The sequence below is a fragment of the Oncorhynchus masou genome, chromosome 6 (genome assembly GCF_036934945.1).
Source record: "Oncorhynchus masou masou isolate Uvic2021 chromosome 6, UVic_Omas_1.1, whole genome shotgun sequence".
Taxonomy (NCBI): Eukaryota; Metazoa; Chordata; class Actinopteri; order Salmoniformes; family Salmonidae; genus Oncorhynchus; species Oncorhynchus masou.
The window spans coordinates 12,290,803-12,313,178 of NC_088217.1; the positions used below are offsets into that span (position 1 = coordinate 12,290,803).

General features: G+C 41.5%; 1 protein-coding gene across 1 annotated transcript in view; it reads left to right on the forward strand.

The window, feature by feature from the left end:
- The first annotated feature begins 616 nt into the window (after nucleotides 1–616).
- The window catches only part of LOC135541361 (vesicle-associated membrane protein-associated protein B-like), a 52,153-nt gene continuing 30,393 nt past the window's right edge, over nucleotides 617–22,376 (forward strand). The window contains exons 1-2 of the mRNA XM_064967546.1: nucleotides 617–859; nucleotides 14,199–14,351. Coding sequence (XP_064823618.1) covers nucleotides 802–859; nucleotides 14,199–14,351 — 211 coding nt within the window. The 5' untranslated portion in view covers nucleotides 617–801. The remainder of the gene's footprint in view (nucleotides 860–14,198; nucleotides 14,352–22,376) is intronic.

A 22,376-nucleotide genomic window follows, 5' to 3' on the forward strand; every position in this document is an offset into this window, starting at 1 on the left:
GTGTGTGTATATATATATTTAATACATGACTCTTCAGGTATGTGTATCACTGGGATAGGATTCCATGCTGCACTTTGAATAGTGCTGAGGATGCTGAACGTTCACCTGACAACCTCTCAACACGCCAACACTGGGGTCAATCAGGTTAGTTATTTCAAGTAAACCTGTGTCACATGCATGTTATAAAGGGACATTGTGAAGGGTGATACATGAATAGGTGCACCATAGGGCTGTGTATTGGGACTGGCACTTTTCCCACTTGCCGATATGGTTTACAGAAACATAAATGTATATACTTTTATTGGGTGAATACTTTATCAAAGTGATTTTTATTGTTGTCAATTTGCACTTGCCTGAAACTACAGGATTAACAGGAATGCCATTATAGGTCGTTAGAAATGCATGATGTATGGCGTTCATTATAAGAGGCCATAACACTGATACATAAGAAGGTCCTGAGAAAGATTGATGACCATGAGACACCTGTCCCTCCCTCCCAGGCTTAGGTGTCCCAACTCCCAAGCTTTGCCCGGACTCCGTCTCGCATCACCTCTTCACTCCTCGTTGAGTGGCTATGCAGGGGCTGTGACGTTGCACAAAGCCTCTCTCTCACTCCTTTCTTGCTGCATCACAACCGCCGCTAGTAGCTCCCTGGCTATTTGCACTGACCGGGGGACAGGATAATCGCATAGCTAATTAGCATAATAATAACTCTAAAGATAACACTAGCTAACATCACCACAACAGGAGTAATCTACGGAAACGATTTACATTGAGCTATCCCCTTGGAACCGCTGGGTCATGGCCAGACAAGATCAGGTCCTGCTCTTGGAGCCACAGCACGAACTGAAATTCCGAGGTAAGATACTACTGAGGAGGGGAGGGCCCAACTCTGAAGGGAGGGGGGGGAGCCATTTTTGTGAGTGGGGTAGTTAGTAACAGGCCCGTTTAATAAGGAGGGGGCACACCATATGCCCATTAATTTGTAAAATAACAGTGAGCTAGGGAGGAGAATAATTTCAAACGACTGGTTGGCAGCGTACACAGCCTTTCCTGAACATTAACCTGTGCTAGCTAGCTAGCTATTCCTGCAGCTCCCTGACAAGTCTTTACTGCTAATAATGTCGAGTTGACCTTCTAGTAAGGTAACTAGTTAGCTGGTAGCTAGCCTAGTAACATCAGTTAGTGCATTATGTTTCAGGTGCATTGTGCAATATCGTTCCAGCAATTTAGGCGAGTCAGTCTGTTTATTATTGTGCTAGCTGTGTTTCAAGCACAATGTCAAAATACAATTACTGGTTGAATCGCAGCTATTATCCTTCATGCCCGACGACAGTCATGTCAGTGTAATTTATGAGTTAACAATGAATAGCAGCTGATTGTCCCAAAATGCATGTTGAAAGCATCATGATAGGTAGCTAACGTTAACTAATTTGTCTAGTTTGCTAGTTACTGTAATTAGCTAGCGGTTAGTCTAACCGCTAGCAAGATGGAACTGGGCATGAAATACTAGCTAACGTTAGCTATATTGCTATCTGGCGGTTCTTCTCATCAATTGGCAAGTGTTGTTCATGACCAGGTGTGGAAAGCAGCAATATGGGTCAGGATACCATATGGACACTTTTGTACTGGGTATCCTAAGAATTACAATGTGTCCAGTTAAATATTAATTTATTGACTCCACTCAATAGGCTACGTTCCCTGAAGCATTATCACAATGTGACTAGGCCATTTTTGAGATAGAAAATAACAAATAGCCTTTCATCTGTGTTTGTTGAATTTTATATATATATATATATATATATATATATATATATATATATATATATATATATATATATATATATATATATATATATATATATATATATATATAGGGTCTTTCCACGGTAATTTGAGATGCCCTATTGCCTTGTCAAGCCCATTGCTTAAAGGTGCAATATGCAGACATTGCTCTGCCATTTCCTGGTTGCTAAAATTCTAGTACCTCGCCGAATTTCAGTTTGTGACAAAACAAGCAACATATAGTGTAGAGAATCATTGTACCATATAAACCGCTCTGAAATATATGTTCAATAACCAAAAATATTGTATTTTCAGCTGTTCTAAAGCTGGTTTACAAAAATGAAAGTAAGCGATGCAAAAATTAACTTAAGAAAGGGAAACCTAAATAGAGCACAAAGAACAGATCTACCACTTCTTAGACTTGCTTTCAATGAGAATGATTTTTTAACTCACATTACTATGTGAATTTGGTTGGGTCCCAGAAAAAGTTAAAGCAGCTTTAAACTGCACTGCTTGTTCTGAAGGTAGCCATTTTGTTTGTCTTGGCTCAATGCAAACAAACTGAGCCCACTAATTGATAACTCGGAGAAATAGGTTGACCTCAAGGAAATCCCAAGCCACACAGACCAGTACAGGGGTTCCCAAACTGGGGTTCATGGGCCCCTGGAGATCTGCATGGGGCTTTCAGAGTATTCAGCAAAGTGACAGAAATAACTAAAATGACAAGACTTCTGTAAGGTAAAATCACAATCAGGTATTCTCTCATATAAGCCTGATATTGTTACTTTTGTTATTTATGGGGCCTCAACATGAACAAGTTGGGGAACCCAGTGCTAGCATGCCTACAAATTCATTGTCAATATAGTGCAGGAATGGGCAACTGGTGGCCCTTTTTGTAGGTCCGTGGATCAATTTCCCCCAAAATGTATATTATTTGTATTTTTCAAGGGGAGATATTCTACTAGAATAGGTGCAATTCTGAAATTTGGTTCTGCATCAGCACTTTTTCTCTCATTATGTTATCTCATGAGATGAGTAATGCAACTTATGTAAACATTTATTCAAGTGGCATTATTAAAGTGACTAGTGATCCATTTATTAAAGTGGCCAGTGATTTCAAGTCTGTATGTAGACAGCAGCCTCTCTGTGTTAGTGATGGCTGTTAAACAGTCTGATGGCCTTGAGATAGAAACTGGTTTTCAGTCTCTCGGTACCAGCTTTGATGCATGCACCTGTACTGACCTCACCTTCTGCATGGTAGCAGGGTGAACAGTCAGTGTCTCGGGTGGTGGTTGTCCTTGAAGATCTTTTTGGCTTTCCTGTGACATCGGGTGCTGTAGGTGTCCTGGAGGGCAGGTAGTTTGCCCCCGGTGATGCGTTGTGCAGGTGGGTCTTGCGGTTGTGGGCGGTGCAGTTGCATCAACAAAGCAGAGTGTGTGGACACCCTACACTATGTTACCATGAAATTATGGCCATGTTTTGAGAACATTGCAACACATCTGAGCTAAACTATTGAAGCAGTTTTGAATGTCTATTAGTAGTGATATTGTACTTATAGCCAAGTGGGGAGTAGTCGGAGGTTTGTAAACCAGTCATTTTCCATTGTTTGGTAACACCTAAATTACTAATTAAAGTCTTTGACTGGACAGATAATCAAATCACCTAGCCTCTTAGACTAAAATTGCCCATTGAAAGGCAGGCCTGTGTTGACAACAAATCCAGCTGTGTTCCTTTCGGGTTCTTTATTAATCTCCTTATTCTTTATTAGTATCAATTTGGAACCGCACACTCAAGGTACACAGTCTTGCTCTTTCTCAATAACAAACCTTTCAGATGACACAACAGCATTAAATATTTTCTTCAGAACTCTCTTTTTGTGGCTGTATTTTTTTTCTGCCAGTTGGAAAGCTGTTGTAGATAAGGTATAGGCTACAGTAGTTAGCTGCATGAGTCGTTTCATTGAACAATGTTTCACCAGTTGTGAGGGTTTAAAATTCACCTCTTGTCTTGGCTCAGTGTGTGAAGGGAAGTGTCAGTTGCTGTGGACATTTGCGGGCTAAAACCTTATCTTAGTCTATGTGCTAATTCACACTACAAGGCAGCTCACTTCCACATTTCCATCCACAATGCACCTTTGTTTCCCTCAAACACAAGGGTTTCCTCTATACCAGCTAGTAGGGTTGGGAATTGCCAGGGACCTCACAATAGGATATTATCACAATACTTAAGTGCCAATATGTATTGCGAATCTCACGATTCTATTGCAATTCAATACTGCGATTTGATATTCCAAACATACAGTGGTGCAAAAAGTATTTAGTCAGCCACCAATTGTGCAAGTTCTCCCACTTAAAAAGATGAGAGGCCTGTAATTTTCATCATAGGTACACTTCAACTATGACAGACAAAATTAGGGAAAAAATCCAGAAAATTACATTGATTTTTTAAATTAATTTATTTGCAAATTATGGTGGAAAATAAGTATTTGGTCAATAACACAAGTTTATCTCAATACTTTGTTATATACCCATTGTTGGCAATGAGAGGTCAAACGTTTTCTGTAAGTCTTCACAAGGTTTTCATACACTGTTGCTGGTATTTTGGCCCATTCCTCCATGCAGATCTCCTCTAGAGCAGTGATGTTTTGGGGCTGTTGCTGGGCAACACGGACTTTCAACTCCCTCCAAAGATTTTCTATGGGTTGAGATCTGGAGACTGGCTAGGCCACTCCAGGACCTTGAAATGCTTCTTACGAAGCCACTCCTTTGTTGCCCGGGCGGTGTGTTTCGGATCACTGTCATGCTGAAAGACCCAGCCACGTTTCATCTTCAATGCCCTTGCTGATGGAAGGAGGTTTCCACCCCCATGCTTCACAGTGGGTATGGTGTTCTTTGGATGCAACTCAGCATTCTTTGTCCTCCAAACACGACAAGTTGAGTTTTTACCAGTTTTTACCAAAAAGTTATATCTGACCATATGACATTCTCCCAATATTCTTCTGGATCATCCAAATGCTCTCTAGCAAACTTCAGACGGGCCTGGACATGTACTGGCTTAAGCAGGGGGACACGTCTGGCACTGCAGGATTTGAGTCCCTGGCGGCATTGTGTTATTGATGGTAGGCTTTGTTACTTTGGTCCAAGCTCTCTACCTGTCATTCACTAGGTCCCCCGTGTGGTTCTGGGATTTTTGCTCACTGTTCTTGTGATCATTTTGGTCCCACGGGGTGAGATCTTGCGTGGAGCCCCAGATCGAGGGAGATTATCAGTGGTCTTGTATGTCTTCCATTTCCTAATAATTGCTCCCACCGTTGATTTCTTCAAACCAAGCTGCTTACCTATTGCAGATTCAGTCTTCCCAGCCTGGTGCAGGTCTACAATTTTGTTTCTGGTGTCCTTTGACAGCTCTTTGGTCTTGGCCATAGTGGAGTTTGGAGTGTGACTGTTTGAGGTTGTGGACCCGTGTCTTTTATACTGATAACAAGTTTAAACAGGTGCCATTAATACAGGTAACGAGTGGAGGACAGAGGAGCCTCTTAAAGAAATTGTTACAGGTCTGTGAGAGCCAGAAATCTTGCTTGTTTGTAGGTGACCAAATACTTATTTTCCACCATAATTTGCAAATAAATTCATTAAAAATCCTACAATGTGATTTTCCTGGAGAAAAATAATTCTCATTTTGTCTGTCATAGTTGAAGTGTACCAAATGATGAAAATTAAAGGCCTCTCTCATCTTTTTAAGTGGGAGATCATGCACAATTGGTGGCTGACTAAATACTTTTTTGCCCCACTGTATTTTCTCACCATATGTCTACTGCAGAGGGTCAAGAGAGAGCCATGAGAACACACGTTTTGATCAGCCATGGAAATAAAAGTGCCGAAAGCAAATTATCTTACTATTTATTTATTTTTGGGATGGAGAACTGAAGGAAAATAGTTTTGTTTCAGGTACAGCTGACTAGCGCAAAAAGATATATTGCGGCAGGCCTATATCGTACAAAAACATGTCCCAATATGTAACTGTATACATTTTTTTTACCCTCATCATTAAAGAAAGTAAGATGGTGTGTTTTATTTTGGTAGCCTGATATCGAAACTCTCTCAGATTTGTATTCATTAATTTGCCCTCGATTCTCCCATGTTCTTTATTTTAGTGCAAAGTGTACACTGAGATCCTGTGGAATTTTTTAATGCCAGTTTGTAAATCCAGTACATCTGTATGTTGCTCAATGTCAAGTGGCCTAGCCCTCTCCTTCCTATCAAACTATTTTCACAAAGCCAACGTTGTAGCTGACCTGAGTCATTCTGTTGAGGCTACTGTTTTGTTGTCTGGTTAGTGAGCTCACCCGCGTAATGCAACCTGCATGATTACAAGTTGTGAAACAAAAGTAGTTTCATGTTGAGCAAGTCCACAACAGAGACGTGGATCTTCAGATGACTCTTCAGTGAAACAATTGGGGTGGTTTATTATCATTTAGAAATCGGATTTGATTTACACTGGTATGTGTTGGGGCAGCAGCGTAGCCTAGTGGTTAGAGCGTTGGACTAGCAACCAAAGTTTGCAAGTTCGAATCCCCGACCTGACAGGGTCCATCCTGGTAGTGAAGAAACCTAGGCTTATGAGTGTCTTAACAATGTGGCCAAAGATGTAGGCCTTTTCCCAAAACACCACGGCACGCAGAGAAGTGCGTCAACAAGACGAAGGCGCTGAATGTGGACCACAGGAAACAGAGGGCCAAGCACGCCCCCATTCACATCGACGGGCTGTAGTGGAGCGGATCGAGAGCTTCAAGTGTCTGTGTCCACATCACTAAGGATCTATCATGGTCCACAAGAGGACACCACAATGTTAATTTCCCCCCTCGGGAGGCTGAAAAGATTTGGCATGGGCCCTCAGATCCTCAAAAGTTATACATTAGTTATTGATAGCATCTTGACTAGCTGAGGGTCGTGCATAACTAGCTGAGGGTAGTACATACCAGGCGGTGTCAGAGGAAGGCCCTAAAAAGTGCTGAAGACTTCAGCCACCCAAGTCATAGAGGGTGGTACCGATGCAAGTGTGGAACTAACAGGACCCTGAACAGCTTCTACCCCCAAGCCATAAATAAGACTTGTTAGTCCGGGTAGCTGTTTGGTTAACTTGTTAACCACCTACATTGACAATTTTTGTACTAACTTTTTAAACTTGTCGCAAACGTTGCTGCTACTGTTTATCACCTGTCCTGTTGCCTAGTTACTTCATTCCTAGTTGCATGTACAGTGCCTTTAGAAAGTATTCATAACATTTTGTTGTGTTTGAGCCTGAATTCAAAATGTAGGGTGTTAACCCATACAATTAATTAATTCAATGTTAATAAATTAAATAAAAAGTCCAAGCCCTATGTCTTTACCATAAATGGTTCACAATACTATTCACTCAGATAATTTAGCGTGATTAAACTGAATAGAATTTCGTTATGGCCACAGTAAAGTGGTTGCTGCTCAATAGAACTATCACTGCTCCACGGGCAGAATGGCGCTAGCTTTGAATGTCAACTGACAAGCTAGCTAGTGGCTGCAGGTTCCTGTGTGAGAACATGGGTTTTTTCTAAATTAATAAATCCGCAGAATACAAAACAAAATTGGGTCTATATATTTATTAATTTACGAAGCTAACAGACTGAGTTTCAATGTATATCTTCCCCGAAGACAATCTGTTGCCTTTATAATGCCATGGAAACACCCCCTCAACGTTGATTGACTGGGGTTAGAGGAATAGAAAGCCTCAGATTTGCTGATTAAAAATCACGAGGCCATCAGGTTGATTTTGATTCGTCCAAACTGTGGAAACAGGTCCCAAGTGTTACCACCTCACAATGGCGAAAAATGGAAGATACAACCAAGAGTTGGGCGGTTTAAACTAGCAACGGTCACAACAAACTAACATTCTTATTTAATCAAAGCTGTTAAGTACAAGCATATTAAGGTTATACTATTGTAGAGAATCTAATGATTAGTTGACTCTGATTTATAATGGCATAGGGCAAATAAGTACATTTATACACTACTGACAATTGATCATTTAGTAGCATCCTCTTGAATTTACCCTTTTTTTCACTACATTCTAGAGCAGTGAGGGAATGCCCTTCAAAATAGCCCCCCCCCCCCTCTTTTTCTTCTCAGCCATCTACACACAATACCCCATAATCACATTTTTGCACATTTATTGAAAAATGAACTACAGAAGTATTTACAACTGAGTCAATACTTTGTTGACGCAGCTTTTGGAGGCGATTACAGCTTTGAGTCACCTTGGGTATGTCTGTATCAGCTTTGCACATCTGGATTTGGGCATTTTTTTTCCCATTCTTGCTTGCACAATGTTTCAAGTTCTGTTGAGTTCGATGGGAGTGGCAGTGAATAGCAATCTTCAAGTCTTTCCACAGATTGCCAATGGGATTTAAGTCCGGGCTTTGGCTTGGCCTCGTACCCATGCACATCGATTCAGTACTGGTACCCAGGGTATATACCAAAGTCATTGTTACTCATTGTGTATTTATTATTACTTTTAATAATACTTATTACTTTTCTATTATTTCTCTATTTTCTTTCTCTGCATTATTGGTAAGGTAAGTGAGCATTTCACTCTTAGTCTACACCTGTTGTTTATGAAGCATGAGACTAATAATATTTTATTTGATCAAATTTGATTTCATACTGATATAATACAGCATTAGAATTTTACCTTAACATTAGAATTAGGCATACTCCACAATACTGACAATTGATCAGCTCCTAGAGAGATATCACCACCTATGGCTGCAAATATTTAGCTGGCTTATTATGCTTACCCAATAGTAATGCACTAAATGACAGTTTGGGCACGTCATTGTGCACATGTTACACATCATGAAATACAGTGCATTCGGAAAGTATTCAGACCCCTTGATTTTTCCACATTTTGTTACATTACAGCCTTATTCTAAAATGGATTAAATTACTTTTTTTTTGCCTCAATCAACACACAATACCCCATAATGACAAAGCGAAAACAGATTTTTATACATTTCTGCAAATGTATTAAAAAATAAAAATTAATTGAGCTCAGGTGCGTCCGGTTTCCATTGACCATCCCTGAGATGTTTCTACAACTTGATTGAAGTCCACTTGTGTTAAATTCAATTGCTTGAACATGGTTTGGAAAGGCACACACCTGACTATATAAGGTCCCACAGGTGACAGTGCATGTCAGATCAAAAACCAAGCCATGAGGTCAAAGGAATTGTCCGTAGAGCTCCAAGACAGAATTGTGTTGAGGCACAGATCTGAGGAAGTGTACCAAAACATTTCTGCAGCATTGAAGGTCCCCAAGAACACAGTGGCCTCCATCATTCTTAAATGAAAGAAGTTTGGAACCACCAAGACTCTTCCGAGAGCTGGCCGCCCCGCCAAACTGAACAATCGGAGAAGTGACTTGGTCAGAGAGGTGACCAAGAATCCGATGGTCATTCTGACTGAGCTCCAGAGTTCCTCTGTTTACAAAAAACTGTTTTTGCTTTATCATTATGGGGTATTGTGTATAGAATGATGAGGGGGGGAAAATATTTTAATACATTTTAGAATAAGGCTGTAATGTAACAATGTGGATAAGGTCAAGGGGTCTGAATATGCAAACATTGCAGTATTGGCGAAATAGATTTCAATTGATTAAACATTAAATTGATTTCATTATGATTGAAATATATGGGCCCATGTAGCCTATATCTTTTAATGCAGTCATCTCAGTTTTATTTTATTAAAGCATATGTTTATCCTTCACGTATTTGTAACAATTGAGCGCTTTCAAGTTCAACTTCAGTAACAATGGTTTTTGGGAAACCGCTTGGAGATTTAACGATGCTTCTAATGATGAACTTAGCCTTAAAGATGCTTTTGGGAAACCAGGCCATGGTTGGTTGCAGGGACTTGAGGCTAGTAGTGTTCCTTCCATTCCCCTGGTGCCTCATGTCGTCTTGTTCTTCAAGGACAGCCATTAGCCTACCTTGACTAGACAATTAGAGATTATTAGAAGCAAATTGAAGGTAATTGGAGCCCTCAGTGATTCAAGGTATTCCACACAGTTTTGACCAAATGAAATAAACCTGTAAAAATATAGGCCTACGGCCCTCCCAACTGGCGCTGCGGTCTAAGCACGCAGTGCTTGAGGCGTCACTACAGACCCGGGTTCAATTCCAGGCTGTGTCACAGCTGGCCGTGAGGTGGCAGACAATTGGCCCAGCATCGTCCGGGTTAGGGGAGGGTTTGGCTGGCCAGGATGTCCCATCGTGCTCAAGCAACTCCTTGTGGTGGGTCTGGGCGTCTGCAAGCTGATTCCGGTTGCCAGCTAGACAGTATTTCCTCTGACACATTGGTGCAGCTGGCTTCCAGGTTATGCGGGCAGTGTGTCAAGAAGCAGTGCGGCTCGGCGGGGTCCTGTTTCAGAGGACACATGGCTCTCAACCTTCGGCTCACCCGAGTCCGTACGGGAGTTGCAGCGATGGGACAAGACTGTAACTACCAATTTGGGAATCACGAAATTGGGGAGAAAAAGGGTTTACAGTAAAAAATATATATAAATTTCAAAAAATTATACAAATATATTTGCACCACACCTGGTTGGTTGACCCTCACAGCCAGCTACGTCCTTCCCAATTCTCCTCCCCCAACCAGTAGTTTCCTATTTCCTCCAAACCCTGCATTCCTTTAGATAGGTCTACTAGGCCCAGGCTGTTGTATACGTTTAGGCTTCTTTTCTTATTGATAGGCCTAATAGGTTAAAAATACCAAATTATTGTCCCTGTGGCACTAAAGTCATTTATTTCCAGTTCCTCTAGAACAGGGTTTCTTAAACTTGGTCCTTGGGACCCCAAGTGGTGCACGTTTTGGTTTTTGCACTACTACTATACAGCAGATTCAAACAATAAACGAATCATCAAGCTTTGATTATTTGAATCAGCTGTGTAGTGTTTGGGCAAAAAACAAAAGGTTCACCCCTTGTGGTCACTGAGGACCGAGTTTGGGAAACGCTGCTCTAAGAAGGTCTATGCCTCCTCTTAGATGTTTTGTGAGCTGAACCTAGTAGGCTAAACTATACGTTTAATCTAGGCTGTCAGTTTAAAGGCCACTTTTTTTTATAGTTCTGTAGAACGAGAGCCATTAGTGACAGTAATACTGGTAGCCAATCCTTTCTTGGAAGTGAAAGAACCTGCCCTCATATTAAGCCCACTCTGGTGTTTTAAAATAAAAAAAGTTTAACAGAGACTTCATTCACTACAACCGAGCAATTAATGGAACTGCACCTGGATATAGGGCCCAACGATATATGCTTTCATCTCATCTTCTAAATGGCATGTTATTATTATATTATTATATTTCTAAATTAGCCATGGCCTTAATTGCATCAGCTGCTCTACTTATTCAAAATGAGTAATAACAGCTAGTTTTCAGTTTTCCCCTGACCACTCCCAAATTGCTATTTGCTGAGAAGCCATTTGTTTCTTTTTTTTGGACTATTTTAATTAAGAACAGTCACAGTAAGGTACTCAATTGTTACCCAGAAATGATTTGATATTGAGATAGCAATGGACCTTTTAATAAAACCATTTTTTTTTTTTTTACCTTTTTATTTAACTAGGCAAGTCAGTTAAGAACAAATTCTTATTTTCATTGACGGCCTAGGAACAGTGGGTTAACTGCTTGTTCAGGGGCAGAATGACAGATTTGTACCTCATCAGCTCGGGGATTTGAACTTGCAACCTTCCGGTTACTAGTCCAACGCTCTAAACCACTGGAACTCGCAAAAAAAAAAAAAAACTGTCATCTTCATATGTGTTGTAGCTGTTGTTACATCATTTGAGGTGTTTTTGTTGTGCCCGCCATCGATTTGAGACACAGCATACTCTGGAATACAGAGTGGGTGTCATGTAAGTATGTGAGTAAAATATTTTTTTAAACTTTCAAACAGTACCACAAAGATGGTTGGAGGTCCACACATCGGAGAATATTGATTTAAATGGGATTATCCATTGTTATAAATTTGACTGTTAATCCTCCATAAGAACCCTATTGAAATAATAAATATAGATAATTGAATAGATATTCCCATTCAATTTGACATGCGACGGTGGATGGACCGACGGCCATGTTTCCGGTAGAAATTGTAAGTTAAAGTTTCAAGTAAATGTATATGTCAATGGTGTACCAGCTAAATTGCAGTGGTCTGAAAGGAAAGGCCCATTCTATGAATTCTGTATGATTGAAATGACAGCCACCCTGTATTCAGGAGAATGCTGTGTCTCAACCGATGGCTGGCACAAAACAAACACCTAAGATGATATGAAAGAGTCTAAGCTACAGTACAACATTTGTGAAAATTTGAAAAATCTAAGTTTTTAGATCATTAAAAAGGTTAAAAAATTTACTTTTTATTATTATTTTTTTTTTCAAGAAATCACAGACTAGTTTGATAACCCTGTTTGTAAGCTATAAAATTATATCAAATTCAACCGTTTGTCTCTTTCAGTGATGACGACATGGTGGGGTATGCAAAATGGGTCAACTTTGAGAACCTCCAGTGTTTTGGCATTCATGTCCAAAAAGTCCCTTTCTAACCTCTTCTACCATGGGCAAAACATGTATGGAAGGTTTCATTCACATCAAAAAGGGTGCAGTCAAAGGGATTTAAATCAGATGGAACGACCCCAGACTGAGGTTAGTAGAGGCAACTGTATTGTGGTTCAGGCTATAACCAAGTCTGGGATTCTATTTTGGTGTTGGCATCTGACCTAATGTGTCAACGTCCATACACCTCAGACGCATGTGGATGAAGCCTTGCTCCAGATGATAATTTGACGGTATCAATTAGGCCTACTGCCCTTTCAGTGACTAGGCCTACACGTCTGTATGTGGGTCATTAACTAATACAGTTCATAGATGTCCCCACTCAAAAGTAGGCCTCCTAAACCTTGGATTAGAATTCAGACTTGTTGTCCTTAGGATGTGTTCCTCTATGTTACGTAATGTGCATCGCCTTAAGCCTGATTTTTGTATTGTAACTTCCCTCTCTTTCTTCAAACCATTTCCTCATTCTGAAATGGCGATCCGGCACATGACAGACCTCCACACATGCCTTTTGGTGTGCTGATTCAGTAACATTCATTTGATTAGCTCACCATGTTTTCTCTACGGTTTGCACAGCTTTCACATGCATTAGTCTGTCTGCTTGTGGCAATTTTGTACACTCTTTCTGTCAGCGTTACCGACCATCAATCCCAGTGTTATGGAATGTGATAGCCTTGTGATTGGAACCCCAGGTGATATAGAATGTGATAGCCTTGTGATTGGAACCCCAGGGGATATAGAATGTGATAGCCTTGTGATTGGAACCCCAGGGGATATAGAATGTGATAGCCTTGTGATTGGAACCCCAGGGGGTATGGAATGTGATTGGAACCACAGGGGGTATTGTATGTGATAGCCTTGTGATTGGAACCCCAGGTGATATAGAATGTGATAGCCTTGTGATTGGAACCCCAGGGGGTATGGAATGTGATTGGAACCACAGGGGGTATTGTATGTGATAGCCTTGTGATTGGAACCCCAGGTGATATAGAATGTGATAGCCTTGTGATTGGAACCCCAGGGGGTATGGAATGTGATTGGAACCACAGGGGGTATTGTATGTGATAGCCTTGTGATTGGAACCCCAGGTGATATAGAATGTGATAGCCTTGTGATTGGAACCCCAGGGGGTATGGAATGGGATAGCCTTGTGGTGGGAACCCCAGGGGGTATGGAATGGGATAGCCTTGTGATTGGAACCCCAGGGGGTATGGAATGTGATAGCCTGGTGATTGGAACCCCAGGTGTCTGTAAACTGCCTGGCGGTCTTCAGCATAGTCTACTTTTAAAACCTAACTGATTTGTCACTAAGCCCGTCTCTCATTGTCTCAAAGCAAGTAGTGAATCATGACCCCTTTGGGCAAATCCAGATTTGTATTGTGTTGTTGTTAATTTCAGGAAGTTGCCCAACTGTGTACAATGATGTCATTATTGAATCTACCTTTTTAAAGGGCCAATCGGCAATTGAAACAATAAGAGTTCATCCCTTCCTCTGGTAAACAGCTTATATTTTGGGTTCTGACGACATTAATATGTTATTTTCTTCAAGAATCAATGGGTACATCATTAATTTAAGTCCAAACATGTATGTAGCAACTGCAGATTGTCCCTTTTAGGCCCACCTCTGTAAAGCCTGTTGTCTGTGAAGTCGCCTATTGTCGGTCTAAATCCCAGTATATATTTGGGTTTGATTTAAAAAAAGAATAATAATAAAAATATGGAGGCTCCAGCTTCTCTAACCCTTTTCCTATTTGGGACCTTGTTCTCCCTCTACAGGTCCCTTCTCGGATGTGGTCAACACCACCCTAAAGCTCGCCAACCCTACAGACAGGAATGTGTGCTTCAAAGTCAAGACGACGGCCCCGCGCCGTTACTGCGTCCGGCCGAACAGCGGCGTCCTCGATGCCGGCACCTCAATCAACGTCTCAGGTAGGCCTGAGTATCATATTGTGTATCTCATCGCAAAATTCCACAAACTTTCCCAACGTTCCCAGGTTTTTCAGAAATCCTTGTTGGAGGAATTGAGTGTGGATTGCAGTCTCTCCTTCTCCATAGACTGTTTTCAATGTAAGAAAACAAATATGCACCTTAGAGACTGCTGCCCCATGAGCACTGGTCACTTTTTAATAATGTTTACAGTGTATTTGGAATCTACTCATTCCCCTCTTTCCACATTTTGTTACTTTACAGCCTTATTCTAAAATGAGGAAAATGTTTTATTTAATACAATCTACACACCATTCTCCATAATGACAAAGTGAAAACAGGTTTTGCAAATGTATTAAAAAAAATTTAAACTGATACCTTATTTATATAAGTATTCAGACCCTTTGCTATGAGACTTGAAATGTAGCTGTTTCCATTTATCATCCTTGAGATGTTTCTACAATTTGATTGGACTCCACCTGTGGTAAATTCAATTGATTGGACATGATTTGAAAAGGCACACACTTGTCTATATAAGGTCCCACAATTGAAAGTGCATGTCAGAGCAAAAACCATGAGGTCGAAGGAATTGTCTGTAGAGCTCAGAGACAGGATTGTGTCGAGGCACAGATCTGGGTAAGGGCAACAAAACATTTCAGCAGCATTGAAGGTCCCGACAAACAGTGGCCTTCATCATTCTTAAATGGAAGAAGTTTGGATCCACCAAGACTCTTCCTACAGCTCCCCGCCCAGTAAAACTGAGCAATTGGGGAAGAAGGGCCTTGACCAAGAACCCGATGGTCACTCTGACAGTTCCAGCGTTTCTCTGTGGAGAGAACCTTCCAGGAGGACAATCACCCCTGCAGCACTCCATCAATCGGGCCTTAATGGTAGAGTGGCCAGACGGAAGCCACTGCTCAGTAAAACGCACATGACAGTTCGCTGCCAAAAGGCACCTAAAGGACTGACCATGAGAAACAGGATTCTTTGGTCTGATGAAACCAAGATTGAACTCTTTGGCCTGAATGCCAAGCGTCACATCTGGAAGAAACATGGCACCGTCCCTACAGTGAAGCAGGGTGGTAGCAGCATCGTGCTGTGGGAATGTTTTTCAGTGGCAGGGACTGGAAGACTAGGCAGGATCAAGGGAAAGATGAACGGGGCAAAGTACAGAGCGATCCTTGTTGAAAACCTGCTCCAGAGCCCTCAAGACATCAGACTGGGGTGAAGGTTCACCTTCCAACAGGACAACGACCCTAAGCACACAGTCAAAACAATGCAGGAGTGGCTTCGGGACAAGTCTCTGAAAGTCCTTGAGTGGCCCAGCCAGAGCCCAGGCTTGAACTCGATCAAACATCTCTGGAGAGACCTGAAAATAGCTGTGCAGCAACGCTCCCCATCCAACCTGACCGAGCTTGAGAAGATCTGCAGAGGAGAATGGGAGAAATTCCACAAATACAGGCATGCCAAGCTTGTAGCGTCATACCCAAGAAGACTTGAGGCTATAATCGCTGCTTCAACAAAGAAGTAAGTAACATGCTGACCAGACCAGACACGTCGCGTGCGCGAGCGTCGCAAAATAAATATAGAAATCCATGTAATTCAATTATTGCACCCACACTGCTCGCGCGCGCCAACGAGCGTCTGCGTTGCCAAGGGCTAAAATAGAACTCCTTTCTATTTCTGACGCAGATTACGCTGCAAGTCCTGCCTCTCCCATCTCCTCATTGGTTTATAGAATCAGGTACCCACGTGCCATCTCCTCATTGGTTATACCAATGTTGGTGATTGAAAGATGAAAAGTTTTGCCGGTTGTTGTGGTAATACTATGAAAGTGTAGATGCCAATCACCATATAAGTTCAAAGATGAAAAAGCCTGGAAGAGGAGAGATGACTTGAAATGATTCGGTTGGCCATTTTATGCATGGATTAATTGTCAGTGTAGAGGACCTTGTGCATTTCAGGTAAAATAACAACTCAATGTTTATATCCCAGGACAAATTAGCTAGCCACAGCAAGCTAGCTAAATAGTACAAATTAGCTAGAAAGTGAAAGCTAACTAGCTAAATTGCAATACATGTTTAATGCTTTTCGACCTGTCCCCAAATTAATGTAATTGGTTCAGAGTTTGTTTTGATATTTTAACCTGCGTGATCGCGTTTGTGTAGGGGGACAAAATAAATATATGCACGATAGCACACGATGGCGCACACGTGCAGCCGGTTTGGGTTCCGTGTAAAGGGTCTGAATACTTATTTAAATTTGATATTCCACTTTATTTCCTTTTTTTTGCAAAACATTTAAAAAATCTGTTTTTGCTTTGTCATTATGGGGTATTATGTGTAGATTGGTGATGAAAATAAAATATTTAGTCCATTTTAGAATAAGGCTGTAATGTAACAAAATGTGGAAAAGGTCCAGGGGTCTGAATACTTTCCGAATTAACTGTTCATACCGTTTTACACACTTCATATGTATATACTATACAGTCATGGTCAAATGTTTTGAGAATGACACAAATATTAATTTTCAAAGTCTGCTGCCTCAGTTTGTATGATGGCAATTTGCATATACTCCAGAATGTTATGAAGAGTGAGCAGATTAATTGCAATTCATTGCAAAATCCCTCTTTGCCATGCAAATGAACTGAGTCCCAAAAAACATTTCCATTGCATTTCAGCCCTGCCACAAAAGGACCAGCTGACATCATGTCAGTGATTCTCTCGTTAACACAGGTGTGAGTGTTGACGAGGACAAGGCTGGAGATCACACTGTCATGCTGATTGAGTTGGAATAACAGACTGGAAGCTTCAAAAGCAGGATGGTACTTGAAATCATTGTTCTTCTTCTGTCAATCATGGTTACCTGCATGGAAACATATGCCGTCATCATTGCTTTGCACAAAAAAGGGCTTCACAGGCAAGGATATTGCTGCCAGTGAGATTGCACCTAAATCAACCATTCATCGGATCATCAAGAACTTCAAGGAGAGCGGTTCAATTGTTGTGAAGAAGGCTTTGGGGCACCCAAGAAAGTCCAGCAAGCGCCAGGACCATCTCCTAAAGTTGATTCAGCTGCGGGATCGGGGCGCCACCAGTACAGAGCTTGCTCAGGAATGGCAGCAGGCAGGTGTGAGTCCATCTGCACGCACAGTGAGGCGAAGATTTTTGGAGGATGGCCTGGTGTCAAGAAGGGCAGCAAAGAAGCTACTTCTCTCCAGGAAAAACATCAGGGACAGACTGATATTCTGCAAAAGGTACAGGAATTGCACTGCTGAGAACTGGAGTTGGAGTCATTTTCTCTGATGAATCCCCTTTCTGATTGTTTGGGGCATCCGGAAACAAGCTTGTCCGGAGAAGACATGGTGAGCGTTACCATCAGTCTTGTGTCATGCCAACAGTAAAGCATCCTGAGACCATACATGTTTGGGGGTTGCTTCTCAACCAAGGGAGTGGGCTCACTCACCTTTTCCAGCATGATGGAGCACCTTTGCCATAAGATGAAAAAGTATAACTAAGTGGCTCGGGGAACAAAACATCGATATTTTGGGTCCATGGCCAGGAAACTCCCCAGACCTTAATCCCATTGAACTTGTGGTCAATCCTCAAGAGGTGGGTGGACAAACAAAAACCCACAAATTCTGACAAACTCCAAGCATTAATTATGCAAGAATGGGCTGCCATCAGTCAGGATGTGGCCCAGAAGTTAATTGACAGCATGCCAGGGTGGATTGCAGAGGTCCTGAAAAAGAAGGGTTAACACTGCAAATATTGCCTCTTTGCATCAACTTCATGCAATTGTCAATAAAATCCTTTGACACTTATGAAATGCTTGTAATTGTACTTCAGTATTCAATAGTAACATCTGACAAAAGTATCTAAAGACACTGAGGCAGCAGACTTTGTGAAAATTAATATTTGTGTCATTCTCAACCTTTGGCCACGACTGTATTCTAGTCCCGCATAGTCCTATATAACTACTGCTGTACAAACCTTTTCTAGTCATATACTGTCTATACTCACCAACATATACACTGAACAAAAATATAAACGCAACCTGTAAAGTGTTTGTCCCATTTTCATGAGCTGAAATAAATTATCCCAGAAATGTTCCATACACACAAAAAGCCTATTTCTCTCAGATGTGGTGCACAAATTTGATTACATCCTGGTTAGTGAGCAGTTCTCCTTTGCCAAGATAATCCATCCACCTGACAGGTGTGGCATATCAATAAGCTGATTAAACAGCATGATCATTACAGAGGTGCACCTTGTGCTGGGGGCAATAAATGGCCACTCTAAAATATACAGTATTGTCACACAACACAATACCACAGATATCTCAAGTTTTGAGGAAGTGTGCAATTGGCATGCTGACTGCAATAATGTCCTCCAGAGCTGTTGCCAGATAAATTAATATTAAATTATCTACCAAAAGCCACCTCCAATGTAATTTTAGAGAATTTGGCAGTACGTCCAACCGGCCTCACAACCGCAGACCACATCTGGGCGAGCGGTTTGCTGATGTCAACGTTGTAAACATGGTGGGGTTATGGTATTTGCAGGCATAAGCTACAGATAACGAGCACAATTGCATTTTATCTATGGTAATTTGAATGCACAAAGATTCCTTGCTGAGATCCTGAGGCCCAATGTCGTTACATTCATTATATTTTTGTTCAGTATGCAGTGCACGTCAAAAGTTTGGAAACACCTACTCATTCAAGAGTTTATATTTATTGATACTATTTTCTACATTGTAATCTAATAGTGAAGACATCAAAACTATGAAATAACACATATGGAATCATGTAGTAACCAAAAAAGTTTTAAACAAATCAAAATAGATTTTAGATTCTTCAAAGTAGCCACCCTTGCGCTGATGACATCTTTGAACACTCTTGGCATTCTCTCAACCAGCTTCACCTGGAAGGCTTTTCCAACAGTCTTGACAGAGTAATTCCCACATATGCTGAGCACTTGTTGGCTGCTTTTCCTTCACTCTGCGGTCCAACTCATCCCAAACCATCTCAATTTGGTTGAGGTCGGGTGATTGTGGAGGTCAGGTCATCTGATGTAGCACTTCTTCACTCTCCTTCTTGGTCAAATAGCCATTACACAGCCTGGAGATTGTTGTCTGGAGATTGTTGAAAAACAAATGAAAGTCCCACTTAGTGCAAAGCAGATGGGATGGATTATCGCTGCAGAATGCTGTGGTAGCCATTCTGGTTATGTGTGCCTTGAATTCTAAATAAATCACACAGTTTCACTAGCAAAGCACCATCACACCTCCTCCATGCTTCACGGTGGGAACTACACATGCAGAGATCATCCATTCACCTACTCTGCGTCTCACAAAGACACAGCGGTTGGAACCAAAAATCTCAAATTTGGACTCATCAGACCAAAGGACAGATTTCCACCGGTCTAATGTACATTGCTTGGGCCAAGAAACACGAGCAATATCTTTTTTAAATGTTTATTTATTTCACTTTTATTTAACCAGGTAGGTCAGTTGAGAACAAGTTCTCATTTACAACTGCACCTGGCCAAGATGAAGCAAAGCAGTGGGACACAAACAAGACAGTTACACATGGGATAAACAAACATACAGTCAATAACACAATAGAAAAATCTATATACAGTGTGTGCAAATGTAGTAAGATCAGGGAGGTAAGGCAATAAATAGGCCATAGTGGCAAAATATTTACAGTTTAGCAATTAAACACTCGTCTGATAGATGTGCAGAAGATGAATGTGCAAGTAGAGATAGTTGGGGATGAGATAGTTGGGTGGGCTATTTACAGATGGGCTGTGTACAGGTGCAATGATTGGTAAGCTGCTCTGACAGCTGATGCTAAAATTTAGTGAGGGAGATATAAGACTCCAGCTTGGTTTTTGCAATTTGTTCCAGTCACCGGCAGCAGAGAACTGGAAGGAAAGGCAGACAAAGGAGGATTTGGCTCTGTAGATGACCTGTGACATATACCTGCTGGAGCGCGTGCTACGGGTGGGTGCTGCTATGGTGACCAGTGAGCTGAGATAAGGCGGAGCTTTACCTAGCAAAGATTTATAGATGACCTGGAGCCAGTGGGTTTGGCGACGAACATGAAGTGAGGGCCAGCCAACGAGAGCATACAGGTTGCAGTGGTGGGTAGGAAATTGAGCTTTGGTGACAAAACGGATAACACTGGGATAGACTACATCCAATTTGCTGAGTAGAGTGTTGGAGGCTATTTTGTAAATGACATCGCCGATGTCAAGGATCGGTAGTTATCGTTTAGGACCTTGAGCGCGGCTGAGGTACACCCATGACCAGCTCGGAAACCAGATTGCATAGCGGAGAAGGTACGGTGGGATTCAAAATGGTCAGGGATGTGTTTGTTAACTTGGCTTTCGAAGACTTTAGAAAGGCAGGGTAGGATAGATATAGGTCTGTAACAGTTTGCGTCTGGAGTGTCTCCCCCATTGATGAGAGGGATGACCGCGGCAGCTTTCCAATCTTTAGAGATCTCAGACGATACGAAAGATGAGTTTGAACAGGCTAGTAATAGGGGTTGCAACAATTGTGGCGGAGAATTTTAGTAAGAGAGGGTCCAGATTGTCTAGCCCAGCTGATTTGTTGGGGTCCAGATTTTGCAGCTCTTTCAGAACATCAGCTGTCTGGATTTGGGTGAAGGAGAAATGGGGGAAGCTTGGGCAAGTTGCTGTGGGGGGTGGGTACAGGGGTGCAGAGCTGTTGACCGGGTAGGGCATGGCCATCCATAGAAAAATGCTTATTAAAATTCTCGATTATCGTAGATGTATCAGTGGCGACAGTGTTTCCTAGCCTCAGTGCAGTGTGCAGCTGGGAGGAGGTGCTCTTATTCTCCATGGACTTTAGTGTCCCAGAACCTTTTGGAGTTTGTGCTACAGGATGGTGTCCTTTAGCGAGGGATTGGGAAAGGGGGATACTTAGTAGTGGTTTCTTTGTGGCAATTCGACCATGAAGGCCTGATTCACAGTCTCCTGAACAGTTGATGTTGAGATGTGTCTGTTACTTGAACTCTTTGAAGCATTTATTTGGGCTGCAATTTCTGATGCTGGTAACTCTAATGAACTAATCCTCTGCAGCAGAGGTAACTCTGGGGGTCTTCCTTTCCTGTGGCGGTCCTCATGAGAGCCAGTTTTATCATAGCGCTTGATGGTTTTTGCGGCTGCAGTTGAAGAAACCTTCAAAGTTCTTGACATTTTTCAGACTGACTGACCTTCATGTCTTAAAGTAATGAAAGACTGTCGTTTCTCTTTGCTTATTTGAGCTGTTCTTGCCATAATATGGACTTGGTATTTTACCAAATAGGGCCATCTTCTGTATACCACCCCTACCTAGTCACAACACAACTGATTGTCTCAAACGCATTAAGAAGGAAAGAAATTCCGCAAATTCACTTTTAACAAGGCACACATGTTAATTGAAATGCATACCAGGTGACTTCCTCATGAGGCTGGTTGAGAGAATGCAAAGAGTGTGCAAAGCTGTCATCAAAGCAAAGGGTGGCTACTTTGAAGAATCTCAAATATAAATATATTTTGATTTGTTTAACAATTTGTTTGGTTACTACATTATTCAATATGTGTTATTTCATCTATTTGATGTCTTCACTATTATTCTACAATGTAGAAAATAGTAAAAATACAGAAAAACCCTTGAATGAGTAGGTATGTCCAAAACTTTTCACTGGTACTGTGTAACATTAACCGTTTTCAACAGAAGTCTGTCTAAGTAATGGAACTTCCTTACAGAATTGCATGCAAGTTATTTAAACAATTGGGTTTGAATGTTGTTATAAGTGTGCTGGCGCATTCAAACAATGTTAACATGAAAGTTACCTGCCATTTTAACCATTGACCATGTAACAGACCATTTACATTTTTGGGGCAAGTGACCACCACCTTTGGGAATGTAAAACATTAACTTGACTTGCCTGATGGGCAAGTGCCTTTAAGAGCTTAATGGCAACCCCTGCAGTAATATACATTCTTTTCACCA